Here is a 22,697-nt window from a genome sequence, read left to right as displayed (position 1 = left end):
TCTTTCCCAGGCTTTTATAATAAGTCTATTAAGATTTACATTGCCATAAAGACTTCTTGGGATGCCCTTTACATAAACAATGCCTTAGACAAGGCTATAGATAGCCTGCTTATTGTGTCTGCAGGGGACAGAAGATTGGGAAGGCTAGACTCCACTCTTGATAGCAGGTCTTAAAAGACCAGAAAACTCAGTCAAATTGAATAATATTAAATTTAATTGGCAGAAATAGAAAGCCTTATAGCATATGGTGAAATCCACTTCTTTTGCTTACTGGCAGAAATTTTCTTTTGCATGAAGCTTGGAAGTATTCTAGTTTACCTCTTGCTCAAGGTTGCCTAGTGAGTTAATGGCACCCTGCCCTAAGACTGGAACCGACAAAGGAAAGTGCATTGGCTCTGGAGTCTAAGGGCCTGGGTTCAAATCTCACTTCTGATACTTAATAACTGTATTACTCTGGGCAAGTAAATGTAGTTCCCTGGCCTCCATTTCTTCATTTGTAAAACATAAGCATTGGCTCCATGATTTCTGAGTCCCCTTCCGGTTCTAGATGTACGATCTCTGAAGAGAACCTAGATCTCTTGACTCTCAGTTCCAGGCGAATCTTCACTGTACACAGCACCTCTCACTGGAACCTGATCATCCCTTGCCTCCTCTATCAGGACTGGGAATCACAGGCATTAGGTAATGTCCTAGGGAATTTCCATCTTTCCATATTACTTCAATCAGATTCACCTTTTTTTTTTGTTTATTTGTTCACAGGATTGCCGGGCACTGCTCCAGACCTAGAAAAAAGAAAGCAGATTTTTGGGCAAAACTTTATACCTCCAAAGAAGCCAAAAACGTTCTTACAGCTAGTCTGGGAAGCACTACAGGACGTGACTCTTATTATTCTGGAAATTGCAGCCATCATCTCTCTGGGACTTTCATTTTATCATCCTCCTGGAGAGGGGAATGAAGGTAAGAGGGGTGGTGTTGTTGGCATTGTTAACAACTAGCTCTCCCCACACCTCGATATGCTGAGAATCATTCGATCACAGAGTTTCTGAGCTAAAAAGGGATCTTAAGGGATCATGAGGTCCAAGCCCATCATTTTACAGAAGAGCTAGGACTCAGAAACAAGTTATTTCCCCAAGTTTATAAAGTAAGTTAGTGGTAGTCCAGAACCTAGTCTAGTACTCTATTCAGTTTTCCAAGTAACAAGGAAGGAAATAAGCATTTATTAAGCACTGACTGTATGCCAGGCACTGTGCAAAGCACTTTACAAATATTATCTCATTTGATTCTCATGGTTATCCTTGGAGGTAAGTAGTATTATATTACAGTTGAGGAAACTGAGTCAGATGGCAGTTAAGTGACTCACCTAGGGTCTGAGGGTAGATTAGAACTCAGGTTTTCTTGGCTCCAGAACCAGAGCTTTATCCACTGGGCCACCCGGTTGCCTCTAACACAGTGACTGTTCCGTAGTACATTTTTTCTAGAGCTTGGATTAGATTTATTATACTTGCAGTCAACTTCAACCCTGCTTGCTTTCAGAAAGTTCAACATGGGTAGGGCAACTCTAGTTTTGGCTTAGGGTGCCACAATTTAGGGGATGCTCAGAGCACTCTCCCAGGGCATGCTATCCCCAGTTCTGTAGCTGCTGTCCAGGTGATCTTCATGCTCCAATCTTACTCCTCCAAGATGTAAAAATTCCTAGTCACTGAGAATTAATCTAGCAAATTTTGAGTTGTCTTTAACCATCAGGAAGGGAGTCATTAAGTAGTCACTGAGGATTTGTGATCCTCACCTCTGATACATCTTTTCTTTTTCAGATGTAATGTTATGGCTCATTCATTTCTCCATTGTGTCTTATCTCATTCAGGGTCTTTCTGTTGTTTGTCTCTGTCTCTGTCCCACTCCTTCTTCTCTCTCTTTCTTTTTCCTCTTGTCTCTCTTCACTTTTTCTCTTTCATGTATTACTAAAACATGTTGTTTTAAAATTTTTCTTTACAGAATTATACTCTTAGAACAGGAAGGGACCACAACAATAATCTAAATGAGATCATATTAGCTTTTGTTTGTTTGTTTGTTTTTTTGTGGGGCAATGGGGGGTTAAATGACTTGCCCAGGGTCACACAGCTTGTAAGTGTCAAGTGTCTGAGGCTGGATTTGAACTCAGGTCCTCCTGAATCGAGGGCCGGTACTTTATCCACTGTGCCACCTAGCTGCCCCCTATGAGATCATATTAGTAAAACACTTGTTACAGCACCTAGCACATAGTAGGTGGTTAATAAAACTGGACTCCTTTCCCTTCCCCTCCTTATTAAGTACCTACTGTACACTAGCACTCTCCTAAGTGCTTTACAAATATTCTCATTTGATCCTCATAATAATCCCGTGGGGTGGATGCTGTTATAATCTCTGTTTTACAGTTGCAGAAATCAAAACAGGCAGGGATAAGTAACTAGATAACTGTAATATGCATCAATACCCTTTGGCAGAGGTTAAGTGGCTTGTCCATAGCTCCACAGTTATTAAGTATTGGAGGTTGTATTTTAACTCAGATCTTTCTGAGTCCAGGAACAACAGGAGAGGGAGTCAAGGGTGAGAAGACTGGAAAGGTAGAAAGGGACTAGATTATGAAAGGCTTTCAAGGTCAAATAGAAGATTTTGTATATAATCTTGGAGATAATAGGGAGTCACTGGTGTTTCTTGAAAAGGGGGTGACTTGGTGACTCACATGGTGGTAAAGCTTGCATTTGAGGAAGATGAGTTTAACAGCTGATGGGAGGACAGATTGGAGAGGAGAGAGCCTGGAAACAAGCAGAGCCACCAGCAGGCTATTGCCATAGTCTAGGGGTGAGGTGATGAGAGCTTGCACCAGGGCAATGGCAGTGTCAGAGGAGAGAAAGGGACCTTCTGAAGGTAGAAATGAAAGGACTTGACAACTCATTGGATAGAGGAGTGAGAGGGTGAAGGTCTGAGGATGGCACCCAGCTTGCAAGCTGGGGTGACTAGGAGGATGTTGTACCCTCAATGGTAATAGAGATGTTAGAAAGGGAGGGGGGAGTTTGAGGGAAAAGGTAATGAGCTACCATGAACCCACATGGCATTGGAGATAGAGAGACATTTGTGAGGTGCAAGCCCCCAAAGGTCTCTAGAATGTGACACCTTTGGGCTGAGGGGACTGAAACAGAAAAGACCTCAGAATAATGGAGATTGGGAAAAAACAACAACCTAGACACACCTCGAGCCTCGTTCCCATATGGATTTATTTTTCAAAAAACTGGTACCCTAGGATAGGGAATGAGGAAAATGTTAGGATGGAGAGCTTCAGAAGACAGGAAACAAGGCCAATGACAAAATGGTCACCGTGTTCTGGGAGCCGAGGAAGACAGCGACAGGGACCAATAGTGGGGGTGCTGAGCAGTGGTGCTCAGAGAGAACATTGGGAGGCAAGTTATCCAGGAAACACTCAGTGATGCCCAGAGGGACCTGGAGGGGGCACTCATGTTGGGGAACAATCCCTGGCTCCTCTCTCTAGCAGCCTTGCCAAGGCAGTAGTGTAAGTCACTAACACTGATGAGCTCTTTGGGGTGAGGCTTGCTCACTGATGGGGATTGCTACATTCCATTGGTGTGTTTTATTCTTTGTGTTTGTACTCCCGGAACTTAGTAAAGTGTCTGGCACATTGATTGGTTTCCACAAGCTTGGTAGAAGCCTTGTTTGTATCCAGCAATTTACAAATAAAACTGTTTATGTTTCAAGCCTAATGACCCTACATGATTGCAAGGGGAGCAGGTGACCACCTTAGAGTATGTGTGTCAGATTCTTCAGTTCCACAATCATGTGGGTGGCTGCAGTGAACCAGTGACTTGAGAGGTCCCTAACATATACCCAAGTTCTTAATGCTAGGAGGGAGCTTTTGATACAACGGTTGCATTATTGAATTAAATGCATTGATTAGCTTCATGTTTCCTGAACTTCTTTTAAATTGTAGTAGAATGTGTTAAATTTAAATGACAACTAAAAGCCAACTAAATGAGGTGGCATTTTACTTTTGGGTGGCCCTCAATTGATTTTCCCCATGGATCAATGGCACTGAATAGAGAAAAAGTTTCCTCCCCAGCCTTTGATTTTTTTCCCTGTCTGCCCAGGAGATCACACCACATATTCAGAATCCATAATATTAGCCTCTGTTCCCTAGGGGAAGCAACAGCTTAACCTTTCATTTTCCCCCCTGCTGTATCTCAAAGCTGGATGAACATTTTTCTGTGGAAGTCTGAAAACCATAGTAAATGGTTCCCATCACTACATAGAGTCATGAATGCTTTCAAAGTTAGAAATGGGTTTAATTCACTAGGGTTAAGTTCATCAAAAGACCTCCCTTTCTTTTCTTTGTAGGTTGAGTTGACTCTATGCATTTGGCTTTGCAGACTTGATGGTGGGATTGGGGGGATAACCCAAATATCCCTAATCTATTATTAACCCTTTATCTTTGTGGACAAAGGAGATGTGGTATCAGACTAAAGACAGTCAGCAGTGAATTATTTGGGGACCAGGATATTTAGTGAGGCTATACAAATCTTTGGAATTAATGGTCTCTATGACCAATTTGTCAATGGGGATGGGGTGGGGGGAGTGAGGTGGGTGTCAGCTTGTAATGTGTAAGGTATGGTTTTCAAGTGTTCTAAATGTCATTGTAACTGTAGTCATACACCACTAGAAGTATACAGTTTTTATTAAGCACTTACTCTATGTAAAACTATGTTTTGTGTTGAAGAGATAAAACATTTATGTAAGACAGTCCCTTCTCTCATGGATCTCGTGGTACTGTGAGGATAAAACACCAATACTTGTAGCTACAATATACAATACTACCTGAGAACAAATAGAGAGATGCCCTAATCCTATAGTCACCTCAAATCTAACCAGTCCAAAATGGGACTTGGTACTTTCCCCTCTTTTCCTACCTCTCTTCTTATTTGTTATTAAAGACACCACCATTCTTGTAGTCACCTAGATTCCCCACCTCAGAGTCTGCCTCAACTCTTCCCTCTCCCTCACTCCTTGTCATGTCCAATCAGTTGACAAGTCTTTTTTTTAGTCTGCCTCCACAGTGCTTCTCACATCTGTCCTCTTTTCTTCCCTTACACAGTCACGACCCTAGTTCAGGCACTCATCACCTCTCCCCTGGATTTGTGCACTTGTCTCCTAATTGAGCTCCTGGTTTCCAGTCTCTCTCCTTTCTATGTTCCATAGAGCTATCATGCAGGTCTTCCTAAATAAAACCCAATTCTGACAATATCATACGGATACCCAAGAGGCTTTTGTGGCTCTCCACTGCCTCTATGATAAAAACAATTCCTCCCCTTTTAATCTAAAGCCCTCCACTAGCTGGCTTAAGGCACCCTTTCCAGGCTTATTCACATCACTGCTCTCTATAGATTCTACTATCTAGCCAAACTGGCCAACATCCTGTTTCCCATGCTCAACTGGTCCTTTTTTTGCCTCCATGCCTTTGCACAGGCTAACTTCATGCCTTAAAGGGGCTCCCTCCTTTTCTCTACTAAGAATTGTGGAGGGCAGGAACTGTTTTTTATTTTGCTTTTATAGCCTCAACACCAGGCCTTGTGCCTTGCAAATGAGTGGAACTTAATAAATGCATGTTGTATTATATTGTATGTATAGCTAGCATTCATATAGTGCCCTAAGCTTTACAAAGGGTTTTACATATGTCATCTCATTTAATCCTCACAAATCTGTGAGGTAGATGCTCTTATTATCCCTTTTATAGATGAGGAAATGGAGATTGAGAGATGTTTGCTGACTTAGCCAGGGTCACAAAACTAGTTTAAGGCCAGATTCAAACCCAGGTCTTCCTAATTTCAAGAATCACAACACTCTTAATGTAACACCTAGTTGCATTGTATTGTGTTATGTCATGTTATATTGGATTTGAAAACAAGCGTTATCTCTTCTTGGAAGAGGTGGCACTACAGTTGGACTTTAGGCAATAACCATTTTTATAATGCCTACTATGTGTCAGACATGCTCAGCAGTTTTTCATAAATATTTAGATTATATTAATTATATCACATCATATATCCTGTCATGTTATATGTTATTGTCTATTTTATTATATATCCTTTTAAAATGGGTGAAATTTCAATGGATGGGCATTCCAGGCATCAAAACAGTTTGAGCAAAGGCAAATAGATGTTCTTTGTAGTTACAGATTGATTACTTGCACCAATTAATAAGTATTTTGAGTATATTGAGCTACTGTAGTGGGTCAGGTCCTGTGATTGCAATAGGAAGGTATGTTTAATCCAGGGTCCTGCTTTGCTCAAATAGCTTCCTGGGAGGTTCTAAGCTCTTTGTGAGACTTAGACACATAAAACCTAACTGTTAATACCAAGTGGCTCATGCCAGGTGTTAGATGAGTGGTCTGGATAGGAAATGCTACTGTTCAAAGAATGTGGAGACCAGCAGCAGCTGGGATGATCTGGAAAGTTTCTTGGAAGAAGTGGAACTTAAGCTAAGGAAGGGAAAGATTTGCCCCTAAGGGGACAAGTTTTTGAGGTTTGGGAGTGGGTGGGATTATTGTATAAGCAAAGGCTGGAGGCAGCAATGCATGTGGACAGACCAGTTCTGTGGACAGTAGGGAGAATGTCAAGTCTGGGATGAGCAAAGGATATGTATGTAGCATAATAACATGACACTGGTCTGTATATGAGTTTGAAAGACTCTGCTGATCTGAAAAATTAATTCCAGCTAAGGTGTTAATGGCTATTAATGGTTCAATGTCTTCGTTCTACTTTGCCTATTACCGGGTCCATTTTTGTGGATATTTTCAGAAAGGGTGGATGGTAACTTTCTCCACAGCCTCTCCAATCAAACCATAAATTGGTTTCTGTGTTTTTAGATCTACTTATGACCTCCCACGAATGCTTTGAATCTTTGGCTTTTTCTCTGGGGGGTTAAATGAAAGCTTTCCTATACCTTGAATGCATATGTTTCTTTAAGTACTTGTGCAGGAGTTGGGTAATCTTTTTATCTTCATCTGTAAACACCTAGATACAAAATAATAGTTGGGGTTTGGAGGTAGAGAACTGAGCATCATTAATTAGCTATGCCACTCTGGGGAAGTGACTTGATCTCCCTATGCCATTCTTTTCATTTTTTTTAATATGAAAGGATTGGAGAAAACAACATCTAAAGTCTCTCCTGGTTTTGAAATTGTATGCTGATTTTGGAGATGAAGGGCAGCCATTTCTATTCTTTCCAAAGTTTTCAAATATTTCTGCAATGCTTCATCATAAGAACAGGAAGTGTTCTAGGTTAGTGGATATTCTAGATAGCTATTTAGCTCTTTAATTCCTATTAAAATAGCATTTGCAAATTTTTATAAGTTAGATACAAGTGTTCCCAAAATTTATCCTATATCTCTCTGCCTTACTAAACAGAGTAGCCTAAATATAATTCAACCTTTTTTCCTGATAACTCAGTCATCATCATGAATATAAATTACTACACAGAGCTGATACCTCTGTGGCTATTGATGTATATGGGGTAACTCCCCTCTAGCCTCAATGACCCCAGATGTTTTTTTTCCAATTTGTATCTGTTTCCCCCTACTTTTTAATTTAATTTTTTTTTTGGTGAGGCAATTGGGGTTAAGGGACTTGCCCAGGGTCACACAGCTAGTAAGTGTTAAGTGTCTGAGGCCAGATTTGAACTCAGGTACTCCTGACTCCAGAACTGGTGCTCTATCCACTGTGCCACCTAGCTGCCCCTTTTTAATGTTGTGTTTTGTTTTTTTTTTAGTGAGGCAATTGGGGGTTAAGTGACTTGCCCAGGGTCACACAGCTAGTAAGTGTTAAGTATCTGAGGTCGGATTTGAACTCAGGTACTCCTGACTCCAGGACTGGTGCTCTATCCACTGCGCCACCTAGCTGCCCCTTTTTAATGTTGTGTGTGTGTGTGTGTGTTTTTTTTTTTTAGTGAGGCAATTGGGGGCTTAAGGGACTTGCCCAGTGTCACACAGCTAGTGTTAAGTGTCTGAGGCCGGATTTGAACTCAGGTACTCCTGACTCCAGGGCCGGTGCTCTATCCACTGCGCCATCTAGCTGCCCCCCCTTTTTAATTTAATTTTAATTTTTTTGGGTGAGGCAGTTGGGGTTGTGACTTGCCCAGGGTCACACAGCTAGTAAGTGTTAAGTATCTGAGGCCAGATTTGAACTCAGGTCCTCCTGACTTCAGGGTCAATGCTCTATCCACTATGCCACCTAGCTGCCTCTTTCCCTACTTTCAAGATGCTGTCACACCTCAATTCTTCTAGGAGTTTCTTTTTTACATAATTCATAACTTCTAATGATCTATCTACTGTCATATAGGGAAAAATCGAGGGCTGCCAGAGGCATTCTAGATAAGCTTGACTAAACAAGTCTTAGGATATAGAATACTGGATTTAGATAGTCAGGGAAAACCTGGGTTCTAATTTAATCTTACCTTCCTTACTAGCTATGTGACCATAGGAATGCAAGTTGATCTCACTGAGTCTCCTTCTCATCTATAAATTGGGTATCATAATTATCATAGCACCTCCCTCACAGGGTTATTCTTTTATTTAAGTGAGTTAATGTGATTAAAGTACTTGGCAAACTTTAAAACAGTTTCTTTACCTGTAGTTTGTGAAGTTTTATTCAGAATTTTTGTTTTCTTAAGAATTCTTTGATAACTATATCTTAATATAATTTGTTTCCTTTGTTATCCTTTGTTTATTTTTTCTTCATTTGAAAAACACCATTCTGAGAAGGGGTCAAGAGGCTCCGATGGAGTGCCCAAGAGGGATCATGACACAAAAATGGTTAAGAGCCTCTTCTTCAGTAAAACATTATATTGATGACAACAGTTAACTGCCACTACCATTGCCACTACTATGTTCACCAGATTTGGCCCATGGGCTGCTCAACTGGTTGCTTTCCAATTAAAGTACATGGATGGATTCAGTGGCTGCTTTTTCCTTCTCGGGTTGCAGTCATTGTTTAGTTTGGGGCTCACTGTTTTTCTAGCTGTTTGACAGTCTGATGGTCACATAAGTGGATTGTTGCTAGGTGATAAGAAGAGGCTAATGCATCCTTCTAAATAGCACTCCATGACTTCCAAAGTGTTTGTCTTGACAACTCTGTGAAGTTGATAGGGCAAGTACTATTTCTTATCACCATTTTTACCAATGAGGAAATAGCATGCAAGAGAGTAGGTGACTTGATAAGGGTCACATAGCTGTTGAGGGGTAACATCTGGCCTTGCATCCAACACTGACCCCCAGTCCAGTGTTTTTTCTGTTATACTGTATTCTTTCTCTGTCTCTCTCTACCTCTGAACCTCTCTGCCTCTCTGTCTCCATCTCTGTCTCTGACTCTCTGTCTTGGTGTCTTTCTGTCTCTGCTTCTCTTTTTGGAGGGGTTCTTCAAACTACATAATACATATACACACACATATATACATATACTTGTGTGTATATATAGTGCACATGCATACACACATATACAGATATATTTACCTATGTATATATGTATATATAAAAGGTATATATGCATGTGTGTATATATACATACATATATACACATACATATATTTACCTAGCTGTGTATATATGTATGTAGAAAGGGCATATGTATGGACATACATATCTATCAATCTATCTATCTATCTATTCATCCAAATACTCAAAGTCATTTATGTATAAATATATATTGTGTACACCATATATACAAAATGGGAGCTTTTGCATAGCCTCTCTTCCCTCCCTGGTTTCTATTGTCATCCTGTTCAACTTTTTGGACACACCACATTTACTTATTGCTATAACTATTATTTCTCCACTGTGGAATGCGAACTTCTTGACTGTTTCTTTGTTTCTCTCGTATCCCTAATGCATAGCATGGTGCTTTGTTGAGTTGAGGGGACTTGATTATATGAAACCATCGCTGAAGTGTTGGCCCTTCTGGGTGATGAGGGTGGATTTATCATTTATAATAGATTGAGAGATAGATGAGGACCTTAGAATTCGTGTCCCTTATTTTACAAATGGAGAAACTGAAGCACAGAGAGATCAAGTGACTTCTCTAGGGTTACACAGTTAATGAGTGTCTAAGGCAGGATTTGAACAAATGTCTTCCTGACTTCAAGTCCCATATATTCTTCACTTGTTCTTCTTTATTCATTTTAAGTTGTGTTTGATTCTTTGTGACCCCATTTGATGTTTTCTTGGAAAAGATTGGTTTGCCATTTCCTTCCCCTGCTCATTTTACAGATGAGGCAAATGGGGATAAGTGACTTGCCCAGGGTCACACAGCCATTTGAACTCCGGGCTTCCTAAGCCCAGGCCTGGTGCTCTATTTACTACGGCATCCCACTTCCCCCTTCACTACACTGTCCTGATTCTCAAAATAATCATTTATTTTTTCAATACAAAACAGAAAGTTATTTAGCTTTGAACCACAGGCAAGTGAACATCAGGAGCAGTGAAATGTATAAAGTTGTGGGACTTTTGGGGTGGGATGGGGTTGGTTCTTTTGATCAAAAAGAGAGAAATTCTAAAAGCTGCCTGTCAGCTGAGAGCCATCAGAATTTCTTCTGACTCCATAAAAAACTCCTTAGCAAATGTTTTCCTTTTAAAAGCACATTGGTAAGGACTAAAGGCCAAGGACTTCTCTTTCAGTGCTGGGGGCTATCAATGCACAATCCCAGTTCACCTGAAGGTTTTAGCAGATGGCAATTACTCAGATGCTATCTGTCGATTATCCCATCACACACACACACACACACACACACACACACACACACACACACAGTGCCTTGGAGGCTAGCCTGGAAATAGACACTCAGTGGCGGCCAATATAATTCTGCCACCTCAAAGAAATCAGCATTTCAAATCTGTCAGCTAGACACTGAATGCAAAATGAATTCCAGGAAATTCTGCACGAGAAATAACACAAGCTCAGTTGGTGAAAGCAGAAAGGGGCTATTTATAATCCCACACAGCTCTCGATCTATAGGGTCTGTTCTGAAGGAATTGTGGGATGCCTTTGCTTCATCTGAATCCCAGGAGCTGGATCTAACCATCGCTACACCATATTCATCACTACCATTAATAATGATGGGGATAATGATAATAATAGCCGTCATCCCATTTGTGTCTGGAATAATGATCAGAACTTACATTTCTAAAGCACTCAAAGTTTTCCAGTGTACTTCTTGGGTTACCACAAAACCCTGTGAGATGGTTGATGTATTATTATACTTGGGGAGCAATTAGGTATTGAAGTGGATAGGGACACTGGACTTGATGTCAAGAAGACCTGAGTTTAATCCTTGCTCAGACACTTCCTAACTGTGTGACCTTGGCCAAATAAACTTCTCTCAGCTTCAGTTTCCTCATCTGTAAAAGGGGCATAGTAATAGCACAGTTAGGTAGTGCAGTGGCTAGAGCTCTGGCCTTGGAGTCAGGAAGACCTGAGTTTAAATTCAACCTCAGACGCTAGGTGTGTAACCCTGGGAAGGTCAGGAAACCCTGTGTGCCTCAGTTTCCCCATCTGTAAAATAAGCTGGAGAAGGGAATGGAATGACAAACCACTCAGGATCTCTGCTGAGAAAACCCTAAATGGGATCAGGAAGGGTCAGACATGACTGAAGCAACTAAATGATAGCAACAACAATAGCACCTACTTCCAACTGTTGTCACGATAATTTGTAAACCTTAAAGCATCATGTACAGATTTGGTGTTTTCATTGTTATTAATTATTATGATATTCAGGGAATGGAGGTGGCTCGTCCAAAGCCACACAACTAGGCAGTGCCAGCTCCAAAAACTGAACCGAGGTCTGCCCACACCAAACCCAGTGTTCTTTCCTCGATGACATGCAGTGTGGGTAGGCAGCGTGGTGATTCTCATTTCCCATTTTGCTGATGAGGTGGCTTGTGGTTTAGAGCAGTTAAAGGATTTGCCCAAAGTCACACAGCTGGAACTAGAACCTGGATCTTCTGGACCTTGAGAAGCAAGCAGGCAGCAGAAAATCCAGAGAGAGAATTGGTGAAGGAAGGTCATAAGAGTCTGGCTTTTCCCATCCATTATTGAGACAGCAAAGGGGATATGTAGAACCAGTGTGGAAGATGCTCCCCGTATATATCATCCATCTTCCACTTCTTCACTTTTGCTGAGAATGGCTCACCCCACCCGAGACGCCTCCACCTCTGCCTTTGTTGCTTGGAACCCTTAGTTTCCTCCAAGGCTCAGCTCCAGTGCCCCTTCCTGGATGAGGCCTTTCCTCACTCCCCTGCCCCTTCCTCCTTGAGTGCCCTCATGCCCTCAACCTCACCCTGATGACTTCATACATTTTTTATATTTATTTGCTACATATACAATGCATTCTTCCTGGGCAAAAGCTTTTTTGTGGGGAAGGTCTTTGAACAATTTCTTGGCCTCTTTCTTTCTTCACTTACCATGCATACTAGTATTGCCATGGTCCTTTAGCATACACAGAATGCATTTAGCACTGTGCTTGGCACACAGGAGTGCTTCAAAAATGCCTAGTGGATGCAATGTATTCACCCTCCATGATGGTGCCAGTGAGATTTTAAAAATCAGTCCAATCTGTGTTTGAGTGACTTGGACAACCTTATGATTCTACATGCATACAGTTTTAGCTCAATGACCTAAAATATGCACACAATACATGTATACACACATATAGGTATACATGCCTACAGGCATACTCACAAGTATATACGTGCATACACATATGTGACACATAGACACTCATAGACACATATATGCATATCTACATACATGTATCCGCACGTGCATGGATAACTGGGGTACCTGCTTTATTTTCAGTATTGTGGCCATTTTAGTGGGCAGGGCAGAAGAAATCTGATGAATGGTTTCCATATTTGAACATCTATTAACTGTAGTTAAAGAATCCTGGTCCTTTTAAAAAGTCAAAGTGTTCATTTACTCATAAAACAGCTTGATCAACTGGGATTGGTGGATGGAAGCTGACATCACTGTGGCCCTTTAGTATATAAAGAACAGAAGTTTTATAGCTTGAAGGGATCTTAGAGATCCCCTTATCTGACCTCCCCCCCCCCCACTTTTTTATACAGTGAGAATCTAAGGCTTGGAAAACTTCAGTAACTAGACCAAGGTCACAGGGGTAATAATGAGGAGGGATGGAATTCCAACACTGATCCCTCCATTCTGTATCTAGTTCTCTTGCTATTTCTCTATTCAGAAGCTGAACCAAGGAGACTTAGTTTAGAGAGGGGACTATAAAGAGGCCCAGAAGGAAGGGCACTGCTAAGGTTCTGCTCTAGAGAACCACCCTCCTCTACCCCAAACCCCCACTCTGCCCTTGTCCCTCTCAAAGCCAGTTCAGTCTGTTCCAAAAGAAAGTTTATTTGGAAATTGGCTATTACTACTCTGAAAAGCAAAAACAGATGCTGCTATATTTGGTTTTTTGGATCTTTAAACCTATTAAGTAATAAAAGTGAATTATTTAATTCAATAAATCCAGTAAACGTTTTAAAGTAAATACTATGTGCCAGGGACTGTGCTAGGTGCTGGGGGTAGAAAGAGAGGCAAAAGACAGTACCTCTACTCAAGAAGCTTACAATCTAATAATCTAAAATTGCTATGATAGTTAATTATGAGGCTTTTATTTTTTTCTTATATTTCTTTTTATTTTTTATTTAATAAATAACAAATAGAATGGACATTTCCATTTCCATAGTAGAATGGGGGAGAAAGAATTGTACAACTAAAAGACTTTTCTTAAAAATGTAGAAGGGAATTGAGAGAGAGAGAGAGAGATATAACCGGAAGGAGTAGGGTAAAGATCGTAATAAGTATAGCTAGCATTTATATAGCATTTTAAGGCTTGCAAAAAACTTTACACAAGTTATTGCATTTGATCCTCACAGCAACTCTGGGAGATGGGTGCTGTCATTATACCCATTTATAGATGAGGAAACTGAGGCCAAAATGGTTAAGTGAGTTGCCTGGGGTCACATAGGTGGTAAGTGTCTGATGTAGGACTTGAACTCAAATTTTCCTGACTCCAAGGTCAGTGCTCTATGTAGTACCTCAACTAAATGTCTAGTTGAAAGTAAAGTAATAATTATAGCTATCATTTTAGTGTCTTAAGTTTTGCAAAACACCTTATGTATATGTATTTGATCATAGCAATTACTATGAAAGAAGTAGGCATTATTATTATCCCCATTTTAGAGATGAAGAAACTGACGCATGAAAAAAATGAAGTGATTTATCCAGAGTCACATAGCTAAGAAGTGTGTGAAGTAGGAGTGAAAAGAGATATTACACTCCTTTATACTTCATTTAAAAAATGTATGTGTAGGGGCAGCCAGGTAGTACAATGGATAGAATACTGGACTTGAAATCAGGAGGACCTGAGTTCAAATCTGACCTCAGACACTTATTAGCTATGTGACTCTAGGCAAGTCACTTAACCCTGATTGCCACCCTCCACCCCCCTGCCCTGAAGTGGTGTTCGATTGCTTTAACTCTAATTCAGAACAAGTCTATACTGTTTTACTTTTGCCTTCCTATTGTCTATGGAATCCTAGTCTATGATCCTCAGATCTTCCATGTTCTGGCTCTTAAGTGTCTTCTGAAGTGCTGCTCTGTGGGACACAAAGGGTTAAATGTTTTCTAATGCACTGAAAATATTGGATTGAAAAGAAGGCATGTCGGGGCAGCTAGGTGGTACAGTGGCTAAATCACTGGCCCTGGTTTCAGGAGGACCTGAGTTCAAATCTGGCCTCAGACACTTGACACTTATTAGCTGTGTAACCCTGGGCAAGTCACTTAACCCTCATTGCTCTGCAAAAAAAAAAAAAAAAAAAAAAGCCAACTAAATGCAAGGTACTATGTGAAACAGTGATGTGGATTCAAATCTGATTTCTGTTTCTACAGTCCCTACTCTCAAGGAGTATATCAAATAGAACTGAATAGTCAAGAATGAGGTGGAATAGGAATGAAACCTTTGACTGACTAGGTGATGGCAATTGGTTTTGGCAAGAGCAGAAGCCAGATTTTGGAAGGGCCAAAAGAGTATGTAGATGGTGAGAAAAATAGATGTAGATGGTATAGACTTGGTACCCCATTTGGGTTAGTTTCACCCAGCAGGGTAGGAAAGAGTAATGGGTAGAATTTCACATGGATATTGAAATGAAGTTAACTTCAGGGCAGCTAGGTGGTTCAGTGGATAAAGCACTGGCCCTGATTCAGGAGGACCTGAGCTTAAATCTGGCCTCAGAAACTTGACACTTACTAGCTGTGTGACCCTGGGCAAGTCACTTAATGCTCATTCCCCTCCCCAAATAAGTAAACTTTTACAAGAAAAGAAAAAACCTACATATTTTGGTCTAGTGGGGCATTGCGGTATGCAGGAAGGAACAGTGAGCTCAGAGTTCATAAAAACATAAATTTAAGAGGCTCATCAACAGATTGAACTAGACTGGACCTTAGACTAGACTGGACCTTAAACTAGACTGGACCTTAGAGGCTATCAAACTCACAAGGAAAACGAGTCCTAGAGGGGCTAAATGAATTGTCCAAGATTATAGAGCTAGTAAATATCTAACGCTGGATTTGAACCCAGTTCTTCCTGATTCCCAAGTCTAAAATCCTATCCCTTCTGCTTTTCTGCGGGATTTGGGAGGTGGGGAGTTGGGGGAGAGGTCTATTTCCAGGCCTGCCATTAATTAGCTTTGTGATCTTGGCTAAGTTATTTGATCTCACTGGCCTTCAGCCACATCAACTGTAAAACAGGCTTAATGATATAAACCACTGGTTTCTTCCAAAACAGTTAGAGCAATTATGTTGTGGCCTTTGAGCTTTAACAAGGAAGAATTTCATTCATCCATTCAAGAACCTTTTTTTTGAGTGCCTACATTGAGTGGAGAAGGAAATGGCGCACCACACCAGCATCTTTGCCAAGAAAACCTGAAATGTGGTCAGGAAGAGTTGGACACGACTGAAATGACTCAATAACGGCAATGGCGACAGTGACAGCGACAACTGAGTCCTTATTCTCTTCACTCAGGGAACTTATGCTTTAGTTGGGGGACAATGAAATGTACCCACATGGAATGCTTGGAGAAAAGACGTTGAGAGAAGCAGCATGGTGCAGTAGAAGGAGGCAAGGACTTTGGAATCAGATGAGCTAGACTCAAATCCTGGTTCTGACACTCCTACCTTTGGGACCTTAGGCAATTCAGCTAACCTCTCTGAGCTGTAAAATGAAAGGATTGGACTAAATACAACTCTAAATCTACCCTCCTGTGACCTTTTAAGCAATACTTCAACTTGGTGTGTAAATGCTCTAGGTCAGAAATAATCCAGTTCCACAAATTTGTAATGATTGTCATCTGGCCTGTGCTAAGTCCTGTGGAAGAGTCATAGGAAGGCAGTAACCCAGCCCCTGCCTTTAAGGATCTTACAGTATATTCAGAGACATATCAGACGCATTTTGTTGTTGTTGTTGCCAGTAAGCGATTAGTACATGAGGCTGGATTCGAACTCAGAAATGAGTCTCCCTGACTTCAGGCCTGGCACTGTATTCTCTGGACTACCTAGTTGCCCATCATACACAAACAAAAGCTTGAATAATCAAATAAGGTCTATGACAGTTGTATATGAAGAGTGGACATATTTTAGAGCATATTTAAAGGACCTGCTTTAAGAGTTTAAGCATTGGGGGCGGCTAGGTGGCGCAGTGGATAAAGCACTGGCCCTGGATTCAGGAGTACCTGAGTTCAAATCCGGCCTCAGACACTTGACACTTACTAGCTGTGTGACCCTGGGCAAGTCACTTAACCCCCATTGCCCCGCAAAAAAAAAAAATTTAAAAAAAAAGAGTTTAAGCATTGACAGAGATCACAATTTAATACATGGTTTTCTTATGTTTCCATAGCTGGAAAAAAAATTCGTCATACTCAGGCCAATTGGTTGACGAGCCTCCCTGTTCATTGCTAGGTTAATTCTCAAACAATAGATATTCAGATGCTTCCTGGCCTATATCTAAGCCTTTCTAAGCTTGGCAAAATCTGTCAAAGCTTCATCTATGTTGGTATAGCTGTTGAGAAGCCAGGATGGCCTTCTCCTCTACAATGCAAGATCAGAGTAGAATTTACTAGACATCTCAGCAACCAAAGGATCTGTGATTTTGTTGGTGGCATTCCCTTCACTGATGCATATAGCGACTCCTTTGTGATTTACCAGATGGTCTTGGGGACTTGTAGGTGAACAATGCACCCCGTTGTAGCCAATCTGTTGATGAGCCTTTTCAAACTTAGGTTGGTCCTTGGACAAGGGACCCATAGATCATCATCAGGCTTGGGGTCTATACCCTTTTACCTTGGTAGGGACCAGCCAGAGATTATAGGATAATAGATCTAGAGCTAGAAAGAAGTTTAGAAGTTTTCTGGTATAATTCCTTCATTTAAAAATGAAGAAACTGAGCCAAAGAGGACTGACCCAAGGCCATACGAATGTTAAGCTCCAGAGTCAGGATTCAAACTCAGGTCCTCTGACTCCAAGTTAATTAATCTTCTCCTCTCCCACGCTGCTGCTTCTCTTACTAGGCTTTGAGAATCTAATGGAGGGTGACCTCACTGCCTGGATCAGATATTATAAAAAAGGATTTCCAAAGAGGCCCTAAGATGTATTCTAGGAGAAATTTGGCATCATTCTAAGGAATGGCCATTCCTTCGATTTCTCCAGCTAGATGTCACAAGGCAGCGTGTGATGAATTGGCACAGCAGAACAGACAATAAAAGCTGCAGCAGTCTACTGGAGAATTGGCTGCTCCATCAGATATGCCCTGACTATCTTCTGCTCACAGGATGCTGCCTGGAATACAGAGAAGTCTAAGACGTAGCTCATGCCCTTAAGGGGCTTCCTGACTCACTGGGAAGGCAAGCACTGAACACACGACATGATGACACCACCAGTCAGTATCTGTTGAATGTTAAATGAGTGGTTCTGACAGCAAGTTATCAGAGGCTCAGACTTCTATGGGAACAGAAGCCATCCAAGGCAACTTGTGTGTGAACAAAAAGCCCTTCCATGACATACCTGGCAAGCAGTCATCGGGTTTTTACTTGAGTCCTCCCTTCATTGATGGGAAAGCTACCAGCTCCTGAGGCAGCTTGTTATCCCTTTTGCATAGTTATAATTATTAGGAAGTTTTTTTCCTCATGTTAGGCCTATATTTACCTCTTTGAATTGTCCCCAGCTCTACCCTTCAGGACAAGTATAACCCTTCATCTAGGTAATAGTCCTTTAAATACTTGAAGTCAGCCATCATGCTCCCCTTCTCTTCCACAGAATGAATATCCCCAATTCCTTCAAGTGATTTTCATAGGGCAGTTTGGTGGTGCAGTGGATAGAGCACTGGACCTGGAGTCAGGAAGACCTGAGTTCAAATCTAGCCTCAGACACTTATTAGCTGCATGATCCTTGGCAAGTCACTTTACCTCTGTCTACCTCAGTTTCCTCATCTATAAAATGGAAGTAATAATACCCCCTCCTTCTCAGGGTTGTTGTAAGGATGAAATGAGGTAGCATTTGTAAAGTGCTTTCAAACCTTAAAGTGCTATACAAATGCTTCTCCTTATGGTCATGGTGATGATGGATCCCTGATGAATCATCATGGCTGATCTCCTCTGGTGCTTTTCCTCAAATCTAGAGTCCATCACCTTCTACCTGAAGTTCTTCTTGAACCCTAATGCTGCAAGTGCCCTCCCTCCTTCTTTGCCTAGTATTTATTTAGTTTGTATAACTATCCTTATATGCATGGTGTTTCTCTGAAAGAAAGCCAGCTCCTTTGGAGTAGATATCATTTATTTTGGGACTTAGTATCTCCAGCACCTGGCACAATGTCTGGCACGTGGAACAGGCTTAATAAATGCTCATTGAATTATTGATTTCATTGAACAGAATATGATACTCCCAGATGTGTTGTGGTTTTTTTTTTGTGTGTGTGAGGCAATTGGGGTTAAGTGACTTGCCCAGGGTCACACAGCTAGTAAGTGTCAAGTATCTGAGGCTGAATTGAACTTAGGTCCTCCTGAATCCACGGCCAGTGCTTTATCCACTGCGCCACCTAGCTGTCCCCTTGTGCTAAGAGCTTTACAGATATTATCTCACTTGACCCATAAGCTGTCAAGATCTTTTAAGATTCAGATTCAAATTCCTCTAGACTTCTACTACTACTTCTATCAACTACAACAACTGCTACTACTATCACCACTACCACCACTGCTACTACTGCAAGTATTTATATAGGGCTTTAAAATTGCAGAGCCCTTTATAACTCTTATCGCATTTCAGCCTCACAAAAACATGGAAGGTAGATATTGTTATGAGATTGTCCCAGGATCACAAAGCTAGCGAGTGCCTGAAACTAGATTTGAAATCAGGATCTCCTTGGCTCCAGGTTTAGTACTCTATTGATTATACCACCAGCTGCCTCCTTGTTTGGGGTCATCTACAGATTTGATAAACTTGCCATCTCTGCCTTTATCCAACTCATGAAGAATAATGTAACATAGCTGTTCCTGTAGTATTATCTTTTTTTTTTTTTTTGTGAGGCAATTGGGGTTAAGTGACTTGCCCGGGATCACACAGCTAGTAAGTGTTAAGTGTCTGAGGCCAGATTTGAACTCAGGTCCTCCTGACTCTAGGGCCATAGGGCCAGTGCTCTATCCACTGTGCCACCTAGCTGCCCCCCTGTAGTATTATCTTCATCCATATCTGGATCCTTCAAATAATTGATGGATATTCCAATTAGAATGTAAGTTCCTTGAAGGCAAGGACTTTGTCTTATATATAGAATTGTCAAATTTCAGATATGAAAAGGACCATTGTTGACAACTAGTTCACTGAGCATTTTATTTTATTGATAAAGAAACTGAGATACAGATGGAATGAAGTGACTTGGCCAAGGTTCCCCAGATAGATCAATTAACAAACATTTATTAAGCACCTGCCATGTTTTAATAATTGACTAGTATTTTAACTGGGATAACACTGGTGTAGGAATTTTTCTATTACATAATTTTTTCACTGCCCTCTCTTTTGCTTATGGAATTGTATCCATCTTTCAATGTCCAGCTCTGTTTCTATCTGCTAATATCTTCCTTCTTTAAACATAATTAATTCTTGATTATATGCTATCTTAATTCATATTTCATGTAGTTTATCTTTGTCTCTCCAATTATATTATAATTCTTTTGAATTCAGGGATTGTGCCTTATTTGTTACAAAGCATAGTGCAAGTTTGGTTCACATTCAGAAGGGCCTATAATCTCATCTATTTCTTCCAGCTGTGTGAATTTCAACCCATCCAGGTCTGCCTGTGCTTTGTGATCAAGGAAGTGAGGCAATGCATACAGTACTGGACCTAGAGTCAGGAAGACTTGAGTTCAAATCTAATCTCAGATATTTTTTTACCTTGTGTGACTTTGGGCACATGACTTTAATGCTATCTCCCTTAACTGTAAAATATGGATAATAATATCTGTATCCTGATGTCGTTATAAGAATCAACTGAAATATTATTTGTAAAACATTTAGCAAACTTTAAGTACCATGCAAATATTATTGTTGTTATTTTTATTATTATTAATGCTAGCTAAACTAGCCATTTAAGGGCAACGATAGATAGAGCAGTAGACTTGGAAGTCCCAAAAACTTGAGTTTAAATCTCACCTCAAACACTTACTAGCTATGTGACCTTGGGCAAGCTGTTTAACCTCTCTGTACTTCAGTTTCTTCCTCTGTAAAATGGAAATAATAGTAATAATAATAATAATAATAATACTCACCTCCCAGGATAGTGCTGGTGGTGGTGGTGGATTGTGATGAGGGTAGGAGTCCTTTCTTCATTTCTCTTAGCATCAGGAGGATACTAGCAGAGCACATGGGCCTTCCATTGGCTCATTACTTGATGGCTGCATCTTATTTCCCTTTCATTCTTAGATGACATCTCATATACTGCCTCATATACTGCTTATAATCTTCTAGCCTGCTAGCGTGCCCACCATGTGCCTTTCTATTGCCCTTTGGGTGCCCCTCAAGTTCAACTTCAACTAACTTTTTTTTTGGTGGGGCTATTAAGGTTAAGTGACTTGCCCAGGATCACACAGCTAGTAAGTGTCAAGTGTCTGAGACCGGATTTGAACTCAGGTCCTCCTGAATTCAGAGCCGGTGCTCAACTGATTTCTAAAACACTTTTCAAAAGATTTGCATAGAGCTCATTCCTCACAGTGGTTCTGTAAGGTCAGCAAGGCAAGAATAGTCACCCCCCCCCATTTGTTTATTTTTATTTATTTATATATTTTTTTTGTGAGTCAATTGGGGTTAAGTGACTTACCCAGGGTCACACAGCTAGTAAGTGTTAAGTGTCTGAGGCCGGATATGAACTCAGGTCCTCCTGAATCCAGGGCCAGTGCTCCATCCACTGCACCACCTAGCTGCCCCTCACCACCCCCACATTTGTAAACAAGGAACATGAAATCCAAAGAGATCGAGCAACTTTCTTAAGATTTCACAAAGCTAGAAACTGAGGCAGATCCAAAACCATGTCAAGTGATTCTACTTTCTGTGTTCTTTCCACCATCCCATGCCACACCTTGAGTCTGGAGACTTTGGAAAGAAAGGCAGGAGAATAAACAGCTCTCCTTCTGGTGAGGGATGAAGGAGGAGCCATTCTTCCAGGGCTCATGAGGATGGGGTTGGTTCAGCCAAGCTGGTCTTTTTGTTATTCCTTACATGTGACCCTCTACCTCCCATTGTCTAGCCTTTGCATTGGTGGTCCTTTATGCCTGGAATATGCTGCCTCTTCACCTCTCCTTCTTAGAATCCCTATATTCCTTGAAGACTCTTCTCAAGAGCTGCCATCTTCATGACATTATTCCTTATCCCTCCACTTACTAGTAAAGCAACATGCATTTATTAAGTGCCTGCTGTATACCAGACACTGTATACTGTACTAATGCCTTCCTCCACAAACACACATAAATCACTTTGCATATATTTTGTATATTCTTGTATATGTGCACTTTTTCCCACTATAGAATGTCTCCCAAGCAAAGTCAGTAAAATCTTAACTTTGGCCTTTGCCTCCCCAGGACTTAGCACAGAGCCTAGGTCATATAAGCACTTAATAAATGATTGTTGATTGATTTGATTTGGTGGAGGGAGGAATGCTTAAAAAAAGTCTTGTAGTTTTGAGAGGAGTTGTAATTTGTCCTACACTGTACATAGTCATCTTGTCCCCTATGGCCACTAGTTTGCATTATGTAGACCATTAAATCATTTACATAAACAAATAAATGCCTCTTCCCATCTCCTATCCCCTCTCCCTGAAACCTCCTTTTGAAATGATGACGTTGGATATCCAGCCTGTCTGGGAGCTTGAGTCCTGGCTGAGATCCATTGCTATGGAACAAGCCTTCTGCTGAGTGTCTTCAGGTTTGCGATTTGTTTTTGAGCTTCCCTATAGATGACAGGTAGAACTAGATTCATTTAAAAAAAAATTAAAATGCTGCAGTAGGCGGGATGAGATTTTCCCTAGGAACTTTGGAGGGGGCGTCCAATGGCACAAGGTGTTCCACATTT

At 40.9% G+C, this 22,697-nt stretch overlaps 1 protein-coding gene across 11 annotated transcripts in view; it reads left to right on the top strand.

The window, feature by feature from the left end:
* The window catches only part of ATP2B2 (ATPase plasma membrane Ca2+ transporting 2), a 696,441-nt gene that overhangs the window by 513,852 nt on the left and 159,892 nt on the right, over positions 1-22,697 (top strand). For all 11 annotated transcript variants that reach the window (XM_043971621.1, XM_043971693.1, XM_043971614.1 and 8 more), the window contains one exon: positions 760-957. In XM_043971621.1, the coding sequence (XP_043827556.1) occupies positions 760-957 (198 nt within the window). The remainder of the gene's footprint in view (positions 1-759; positions 958-22,697) is intronic.

Source organism: Dromiciops gliroides, chromosome 1 (genome assembly GCF_019393635.1).
Source record: "Dromiciops gliroides isolate mDroGli1 chromosome 1, mDroGli1.pri, whole genome shotgun sequence".
NCBI lineage: Eukaryota > Metazoa > Chordata > Mammalia > Microbiotheria > Microbiotheriidae > Dromiciops > Dromiciops gliroides.
This window is presented reverse-complemented; position numbering and strand designations above follow the sequence as displayed.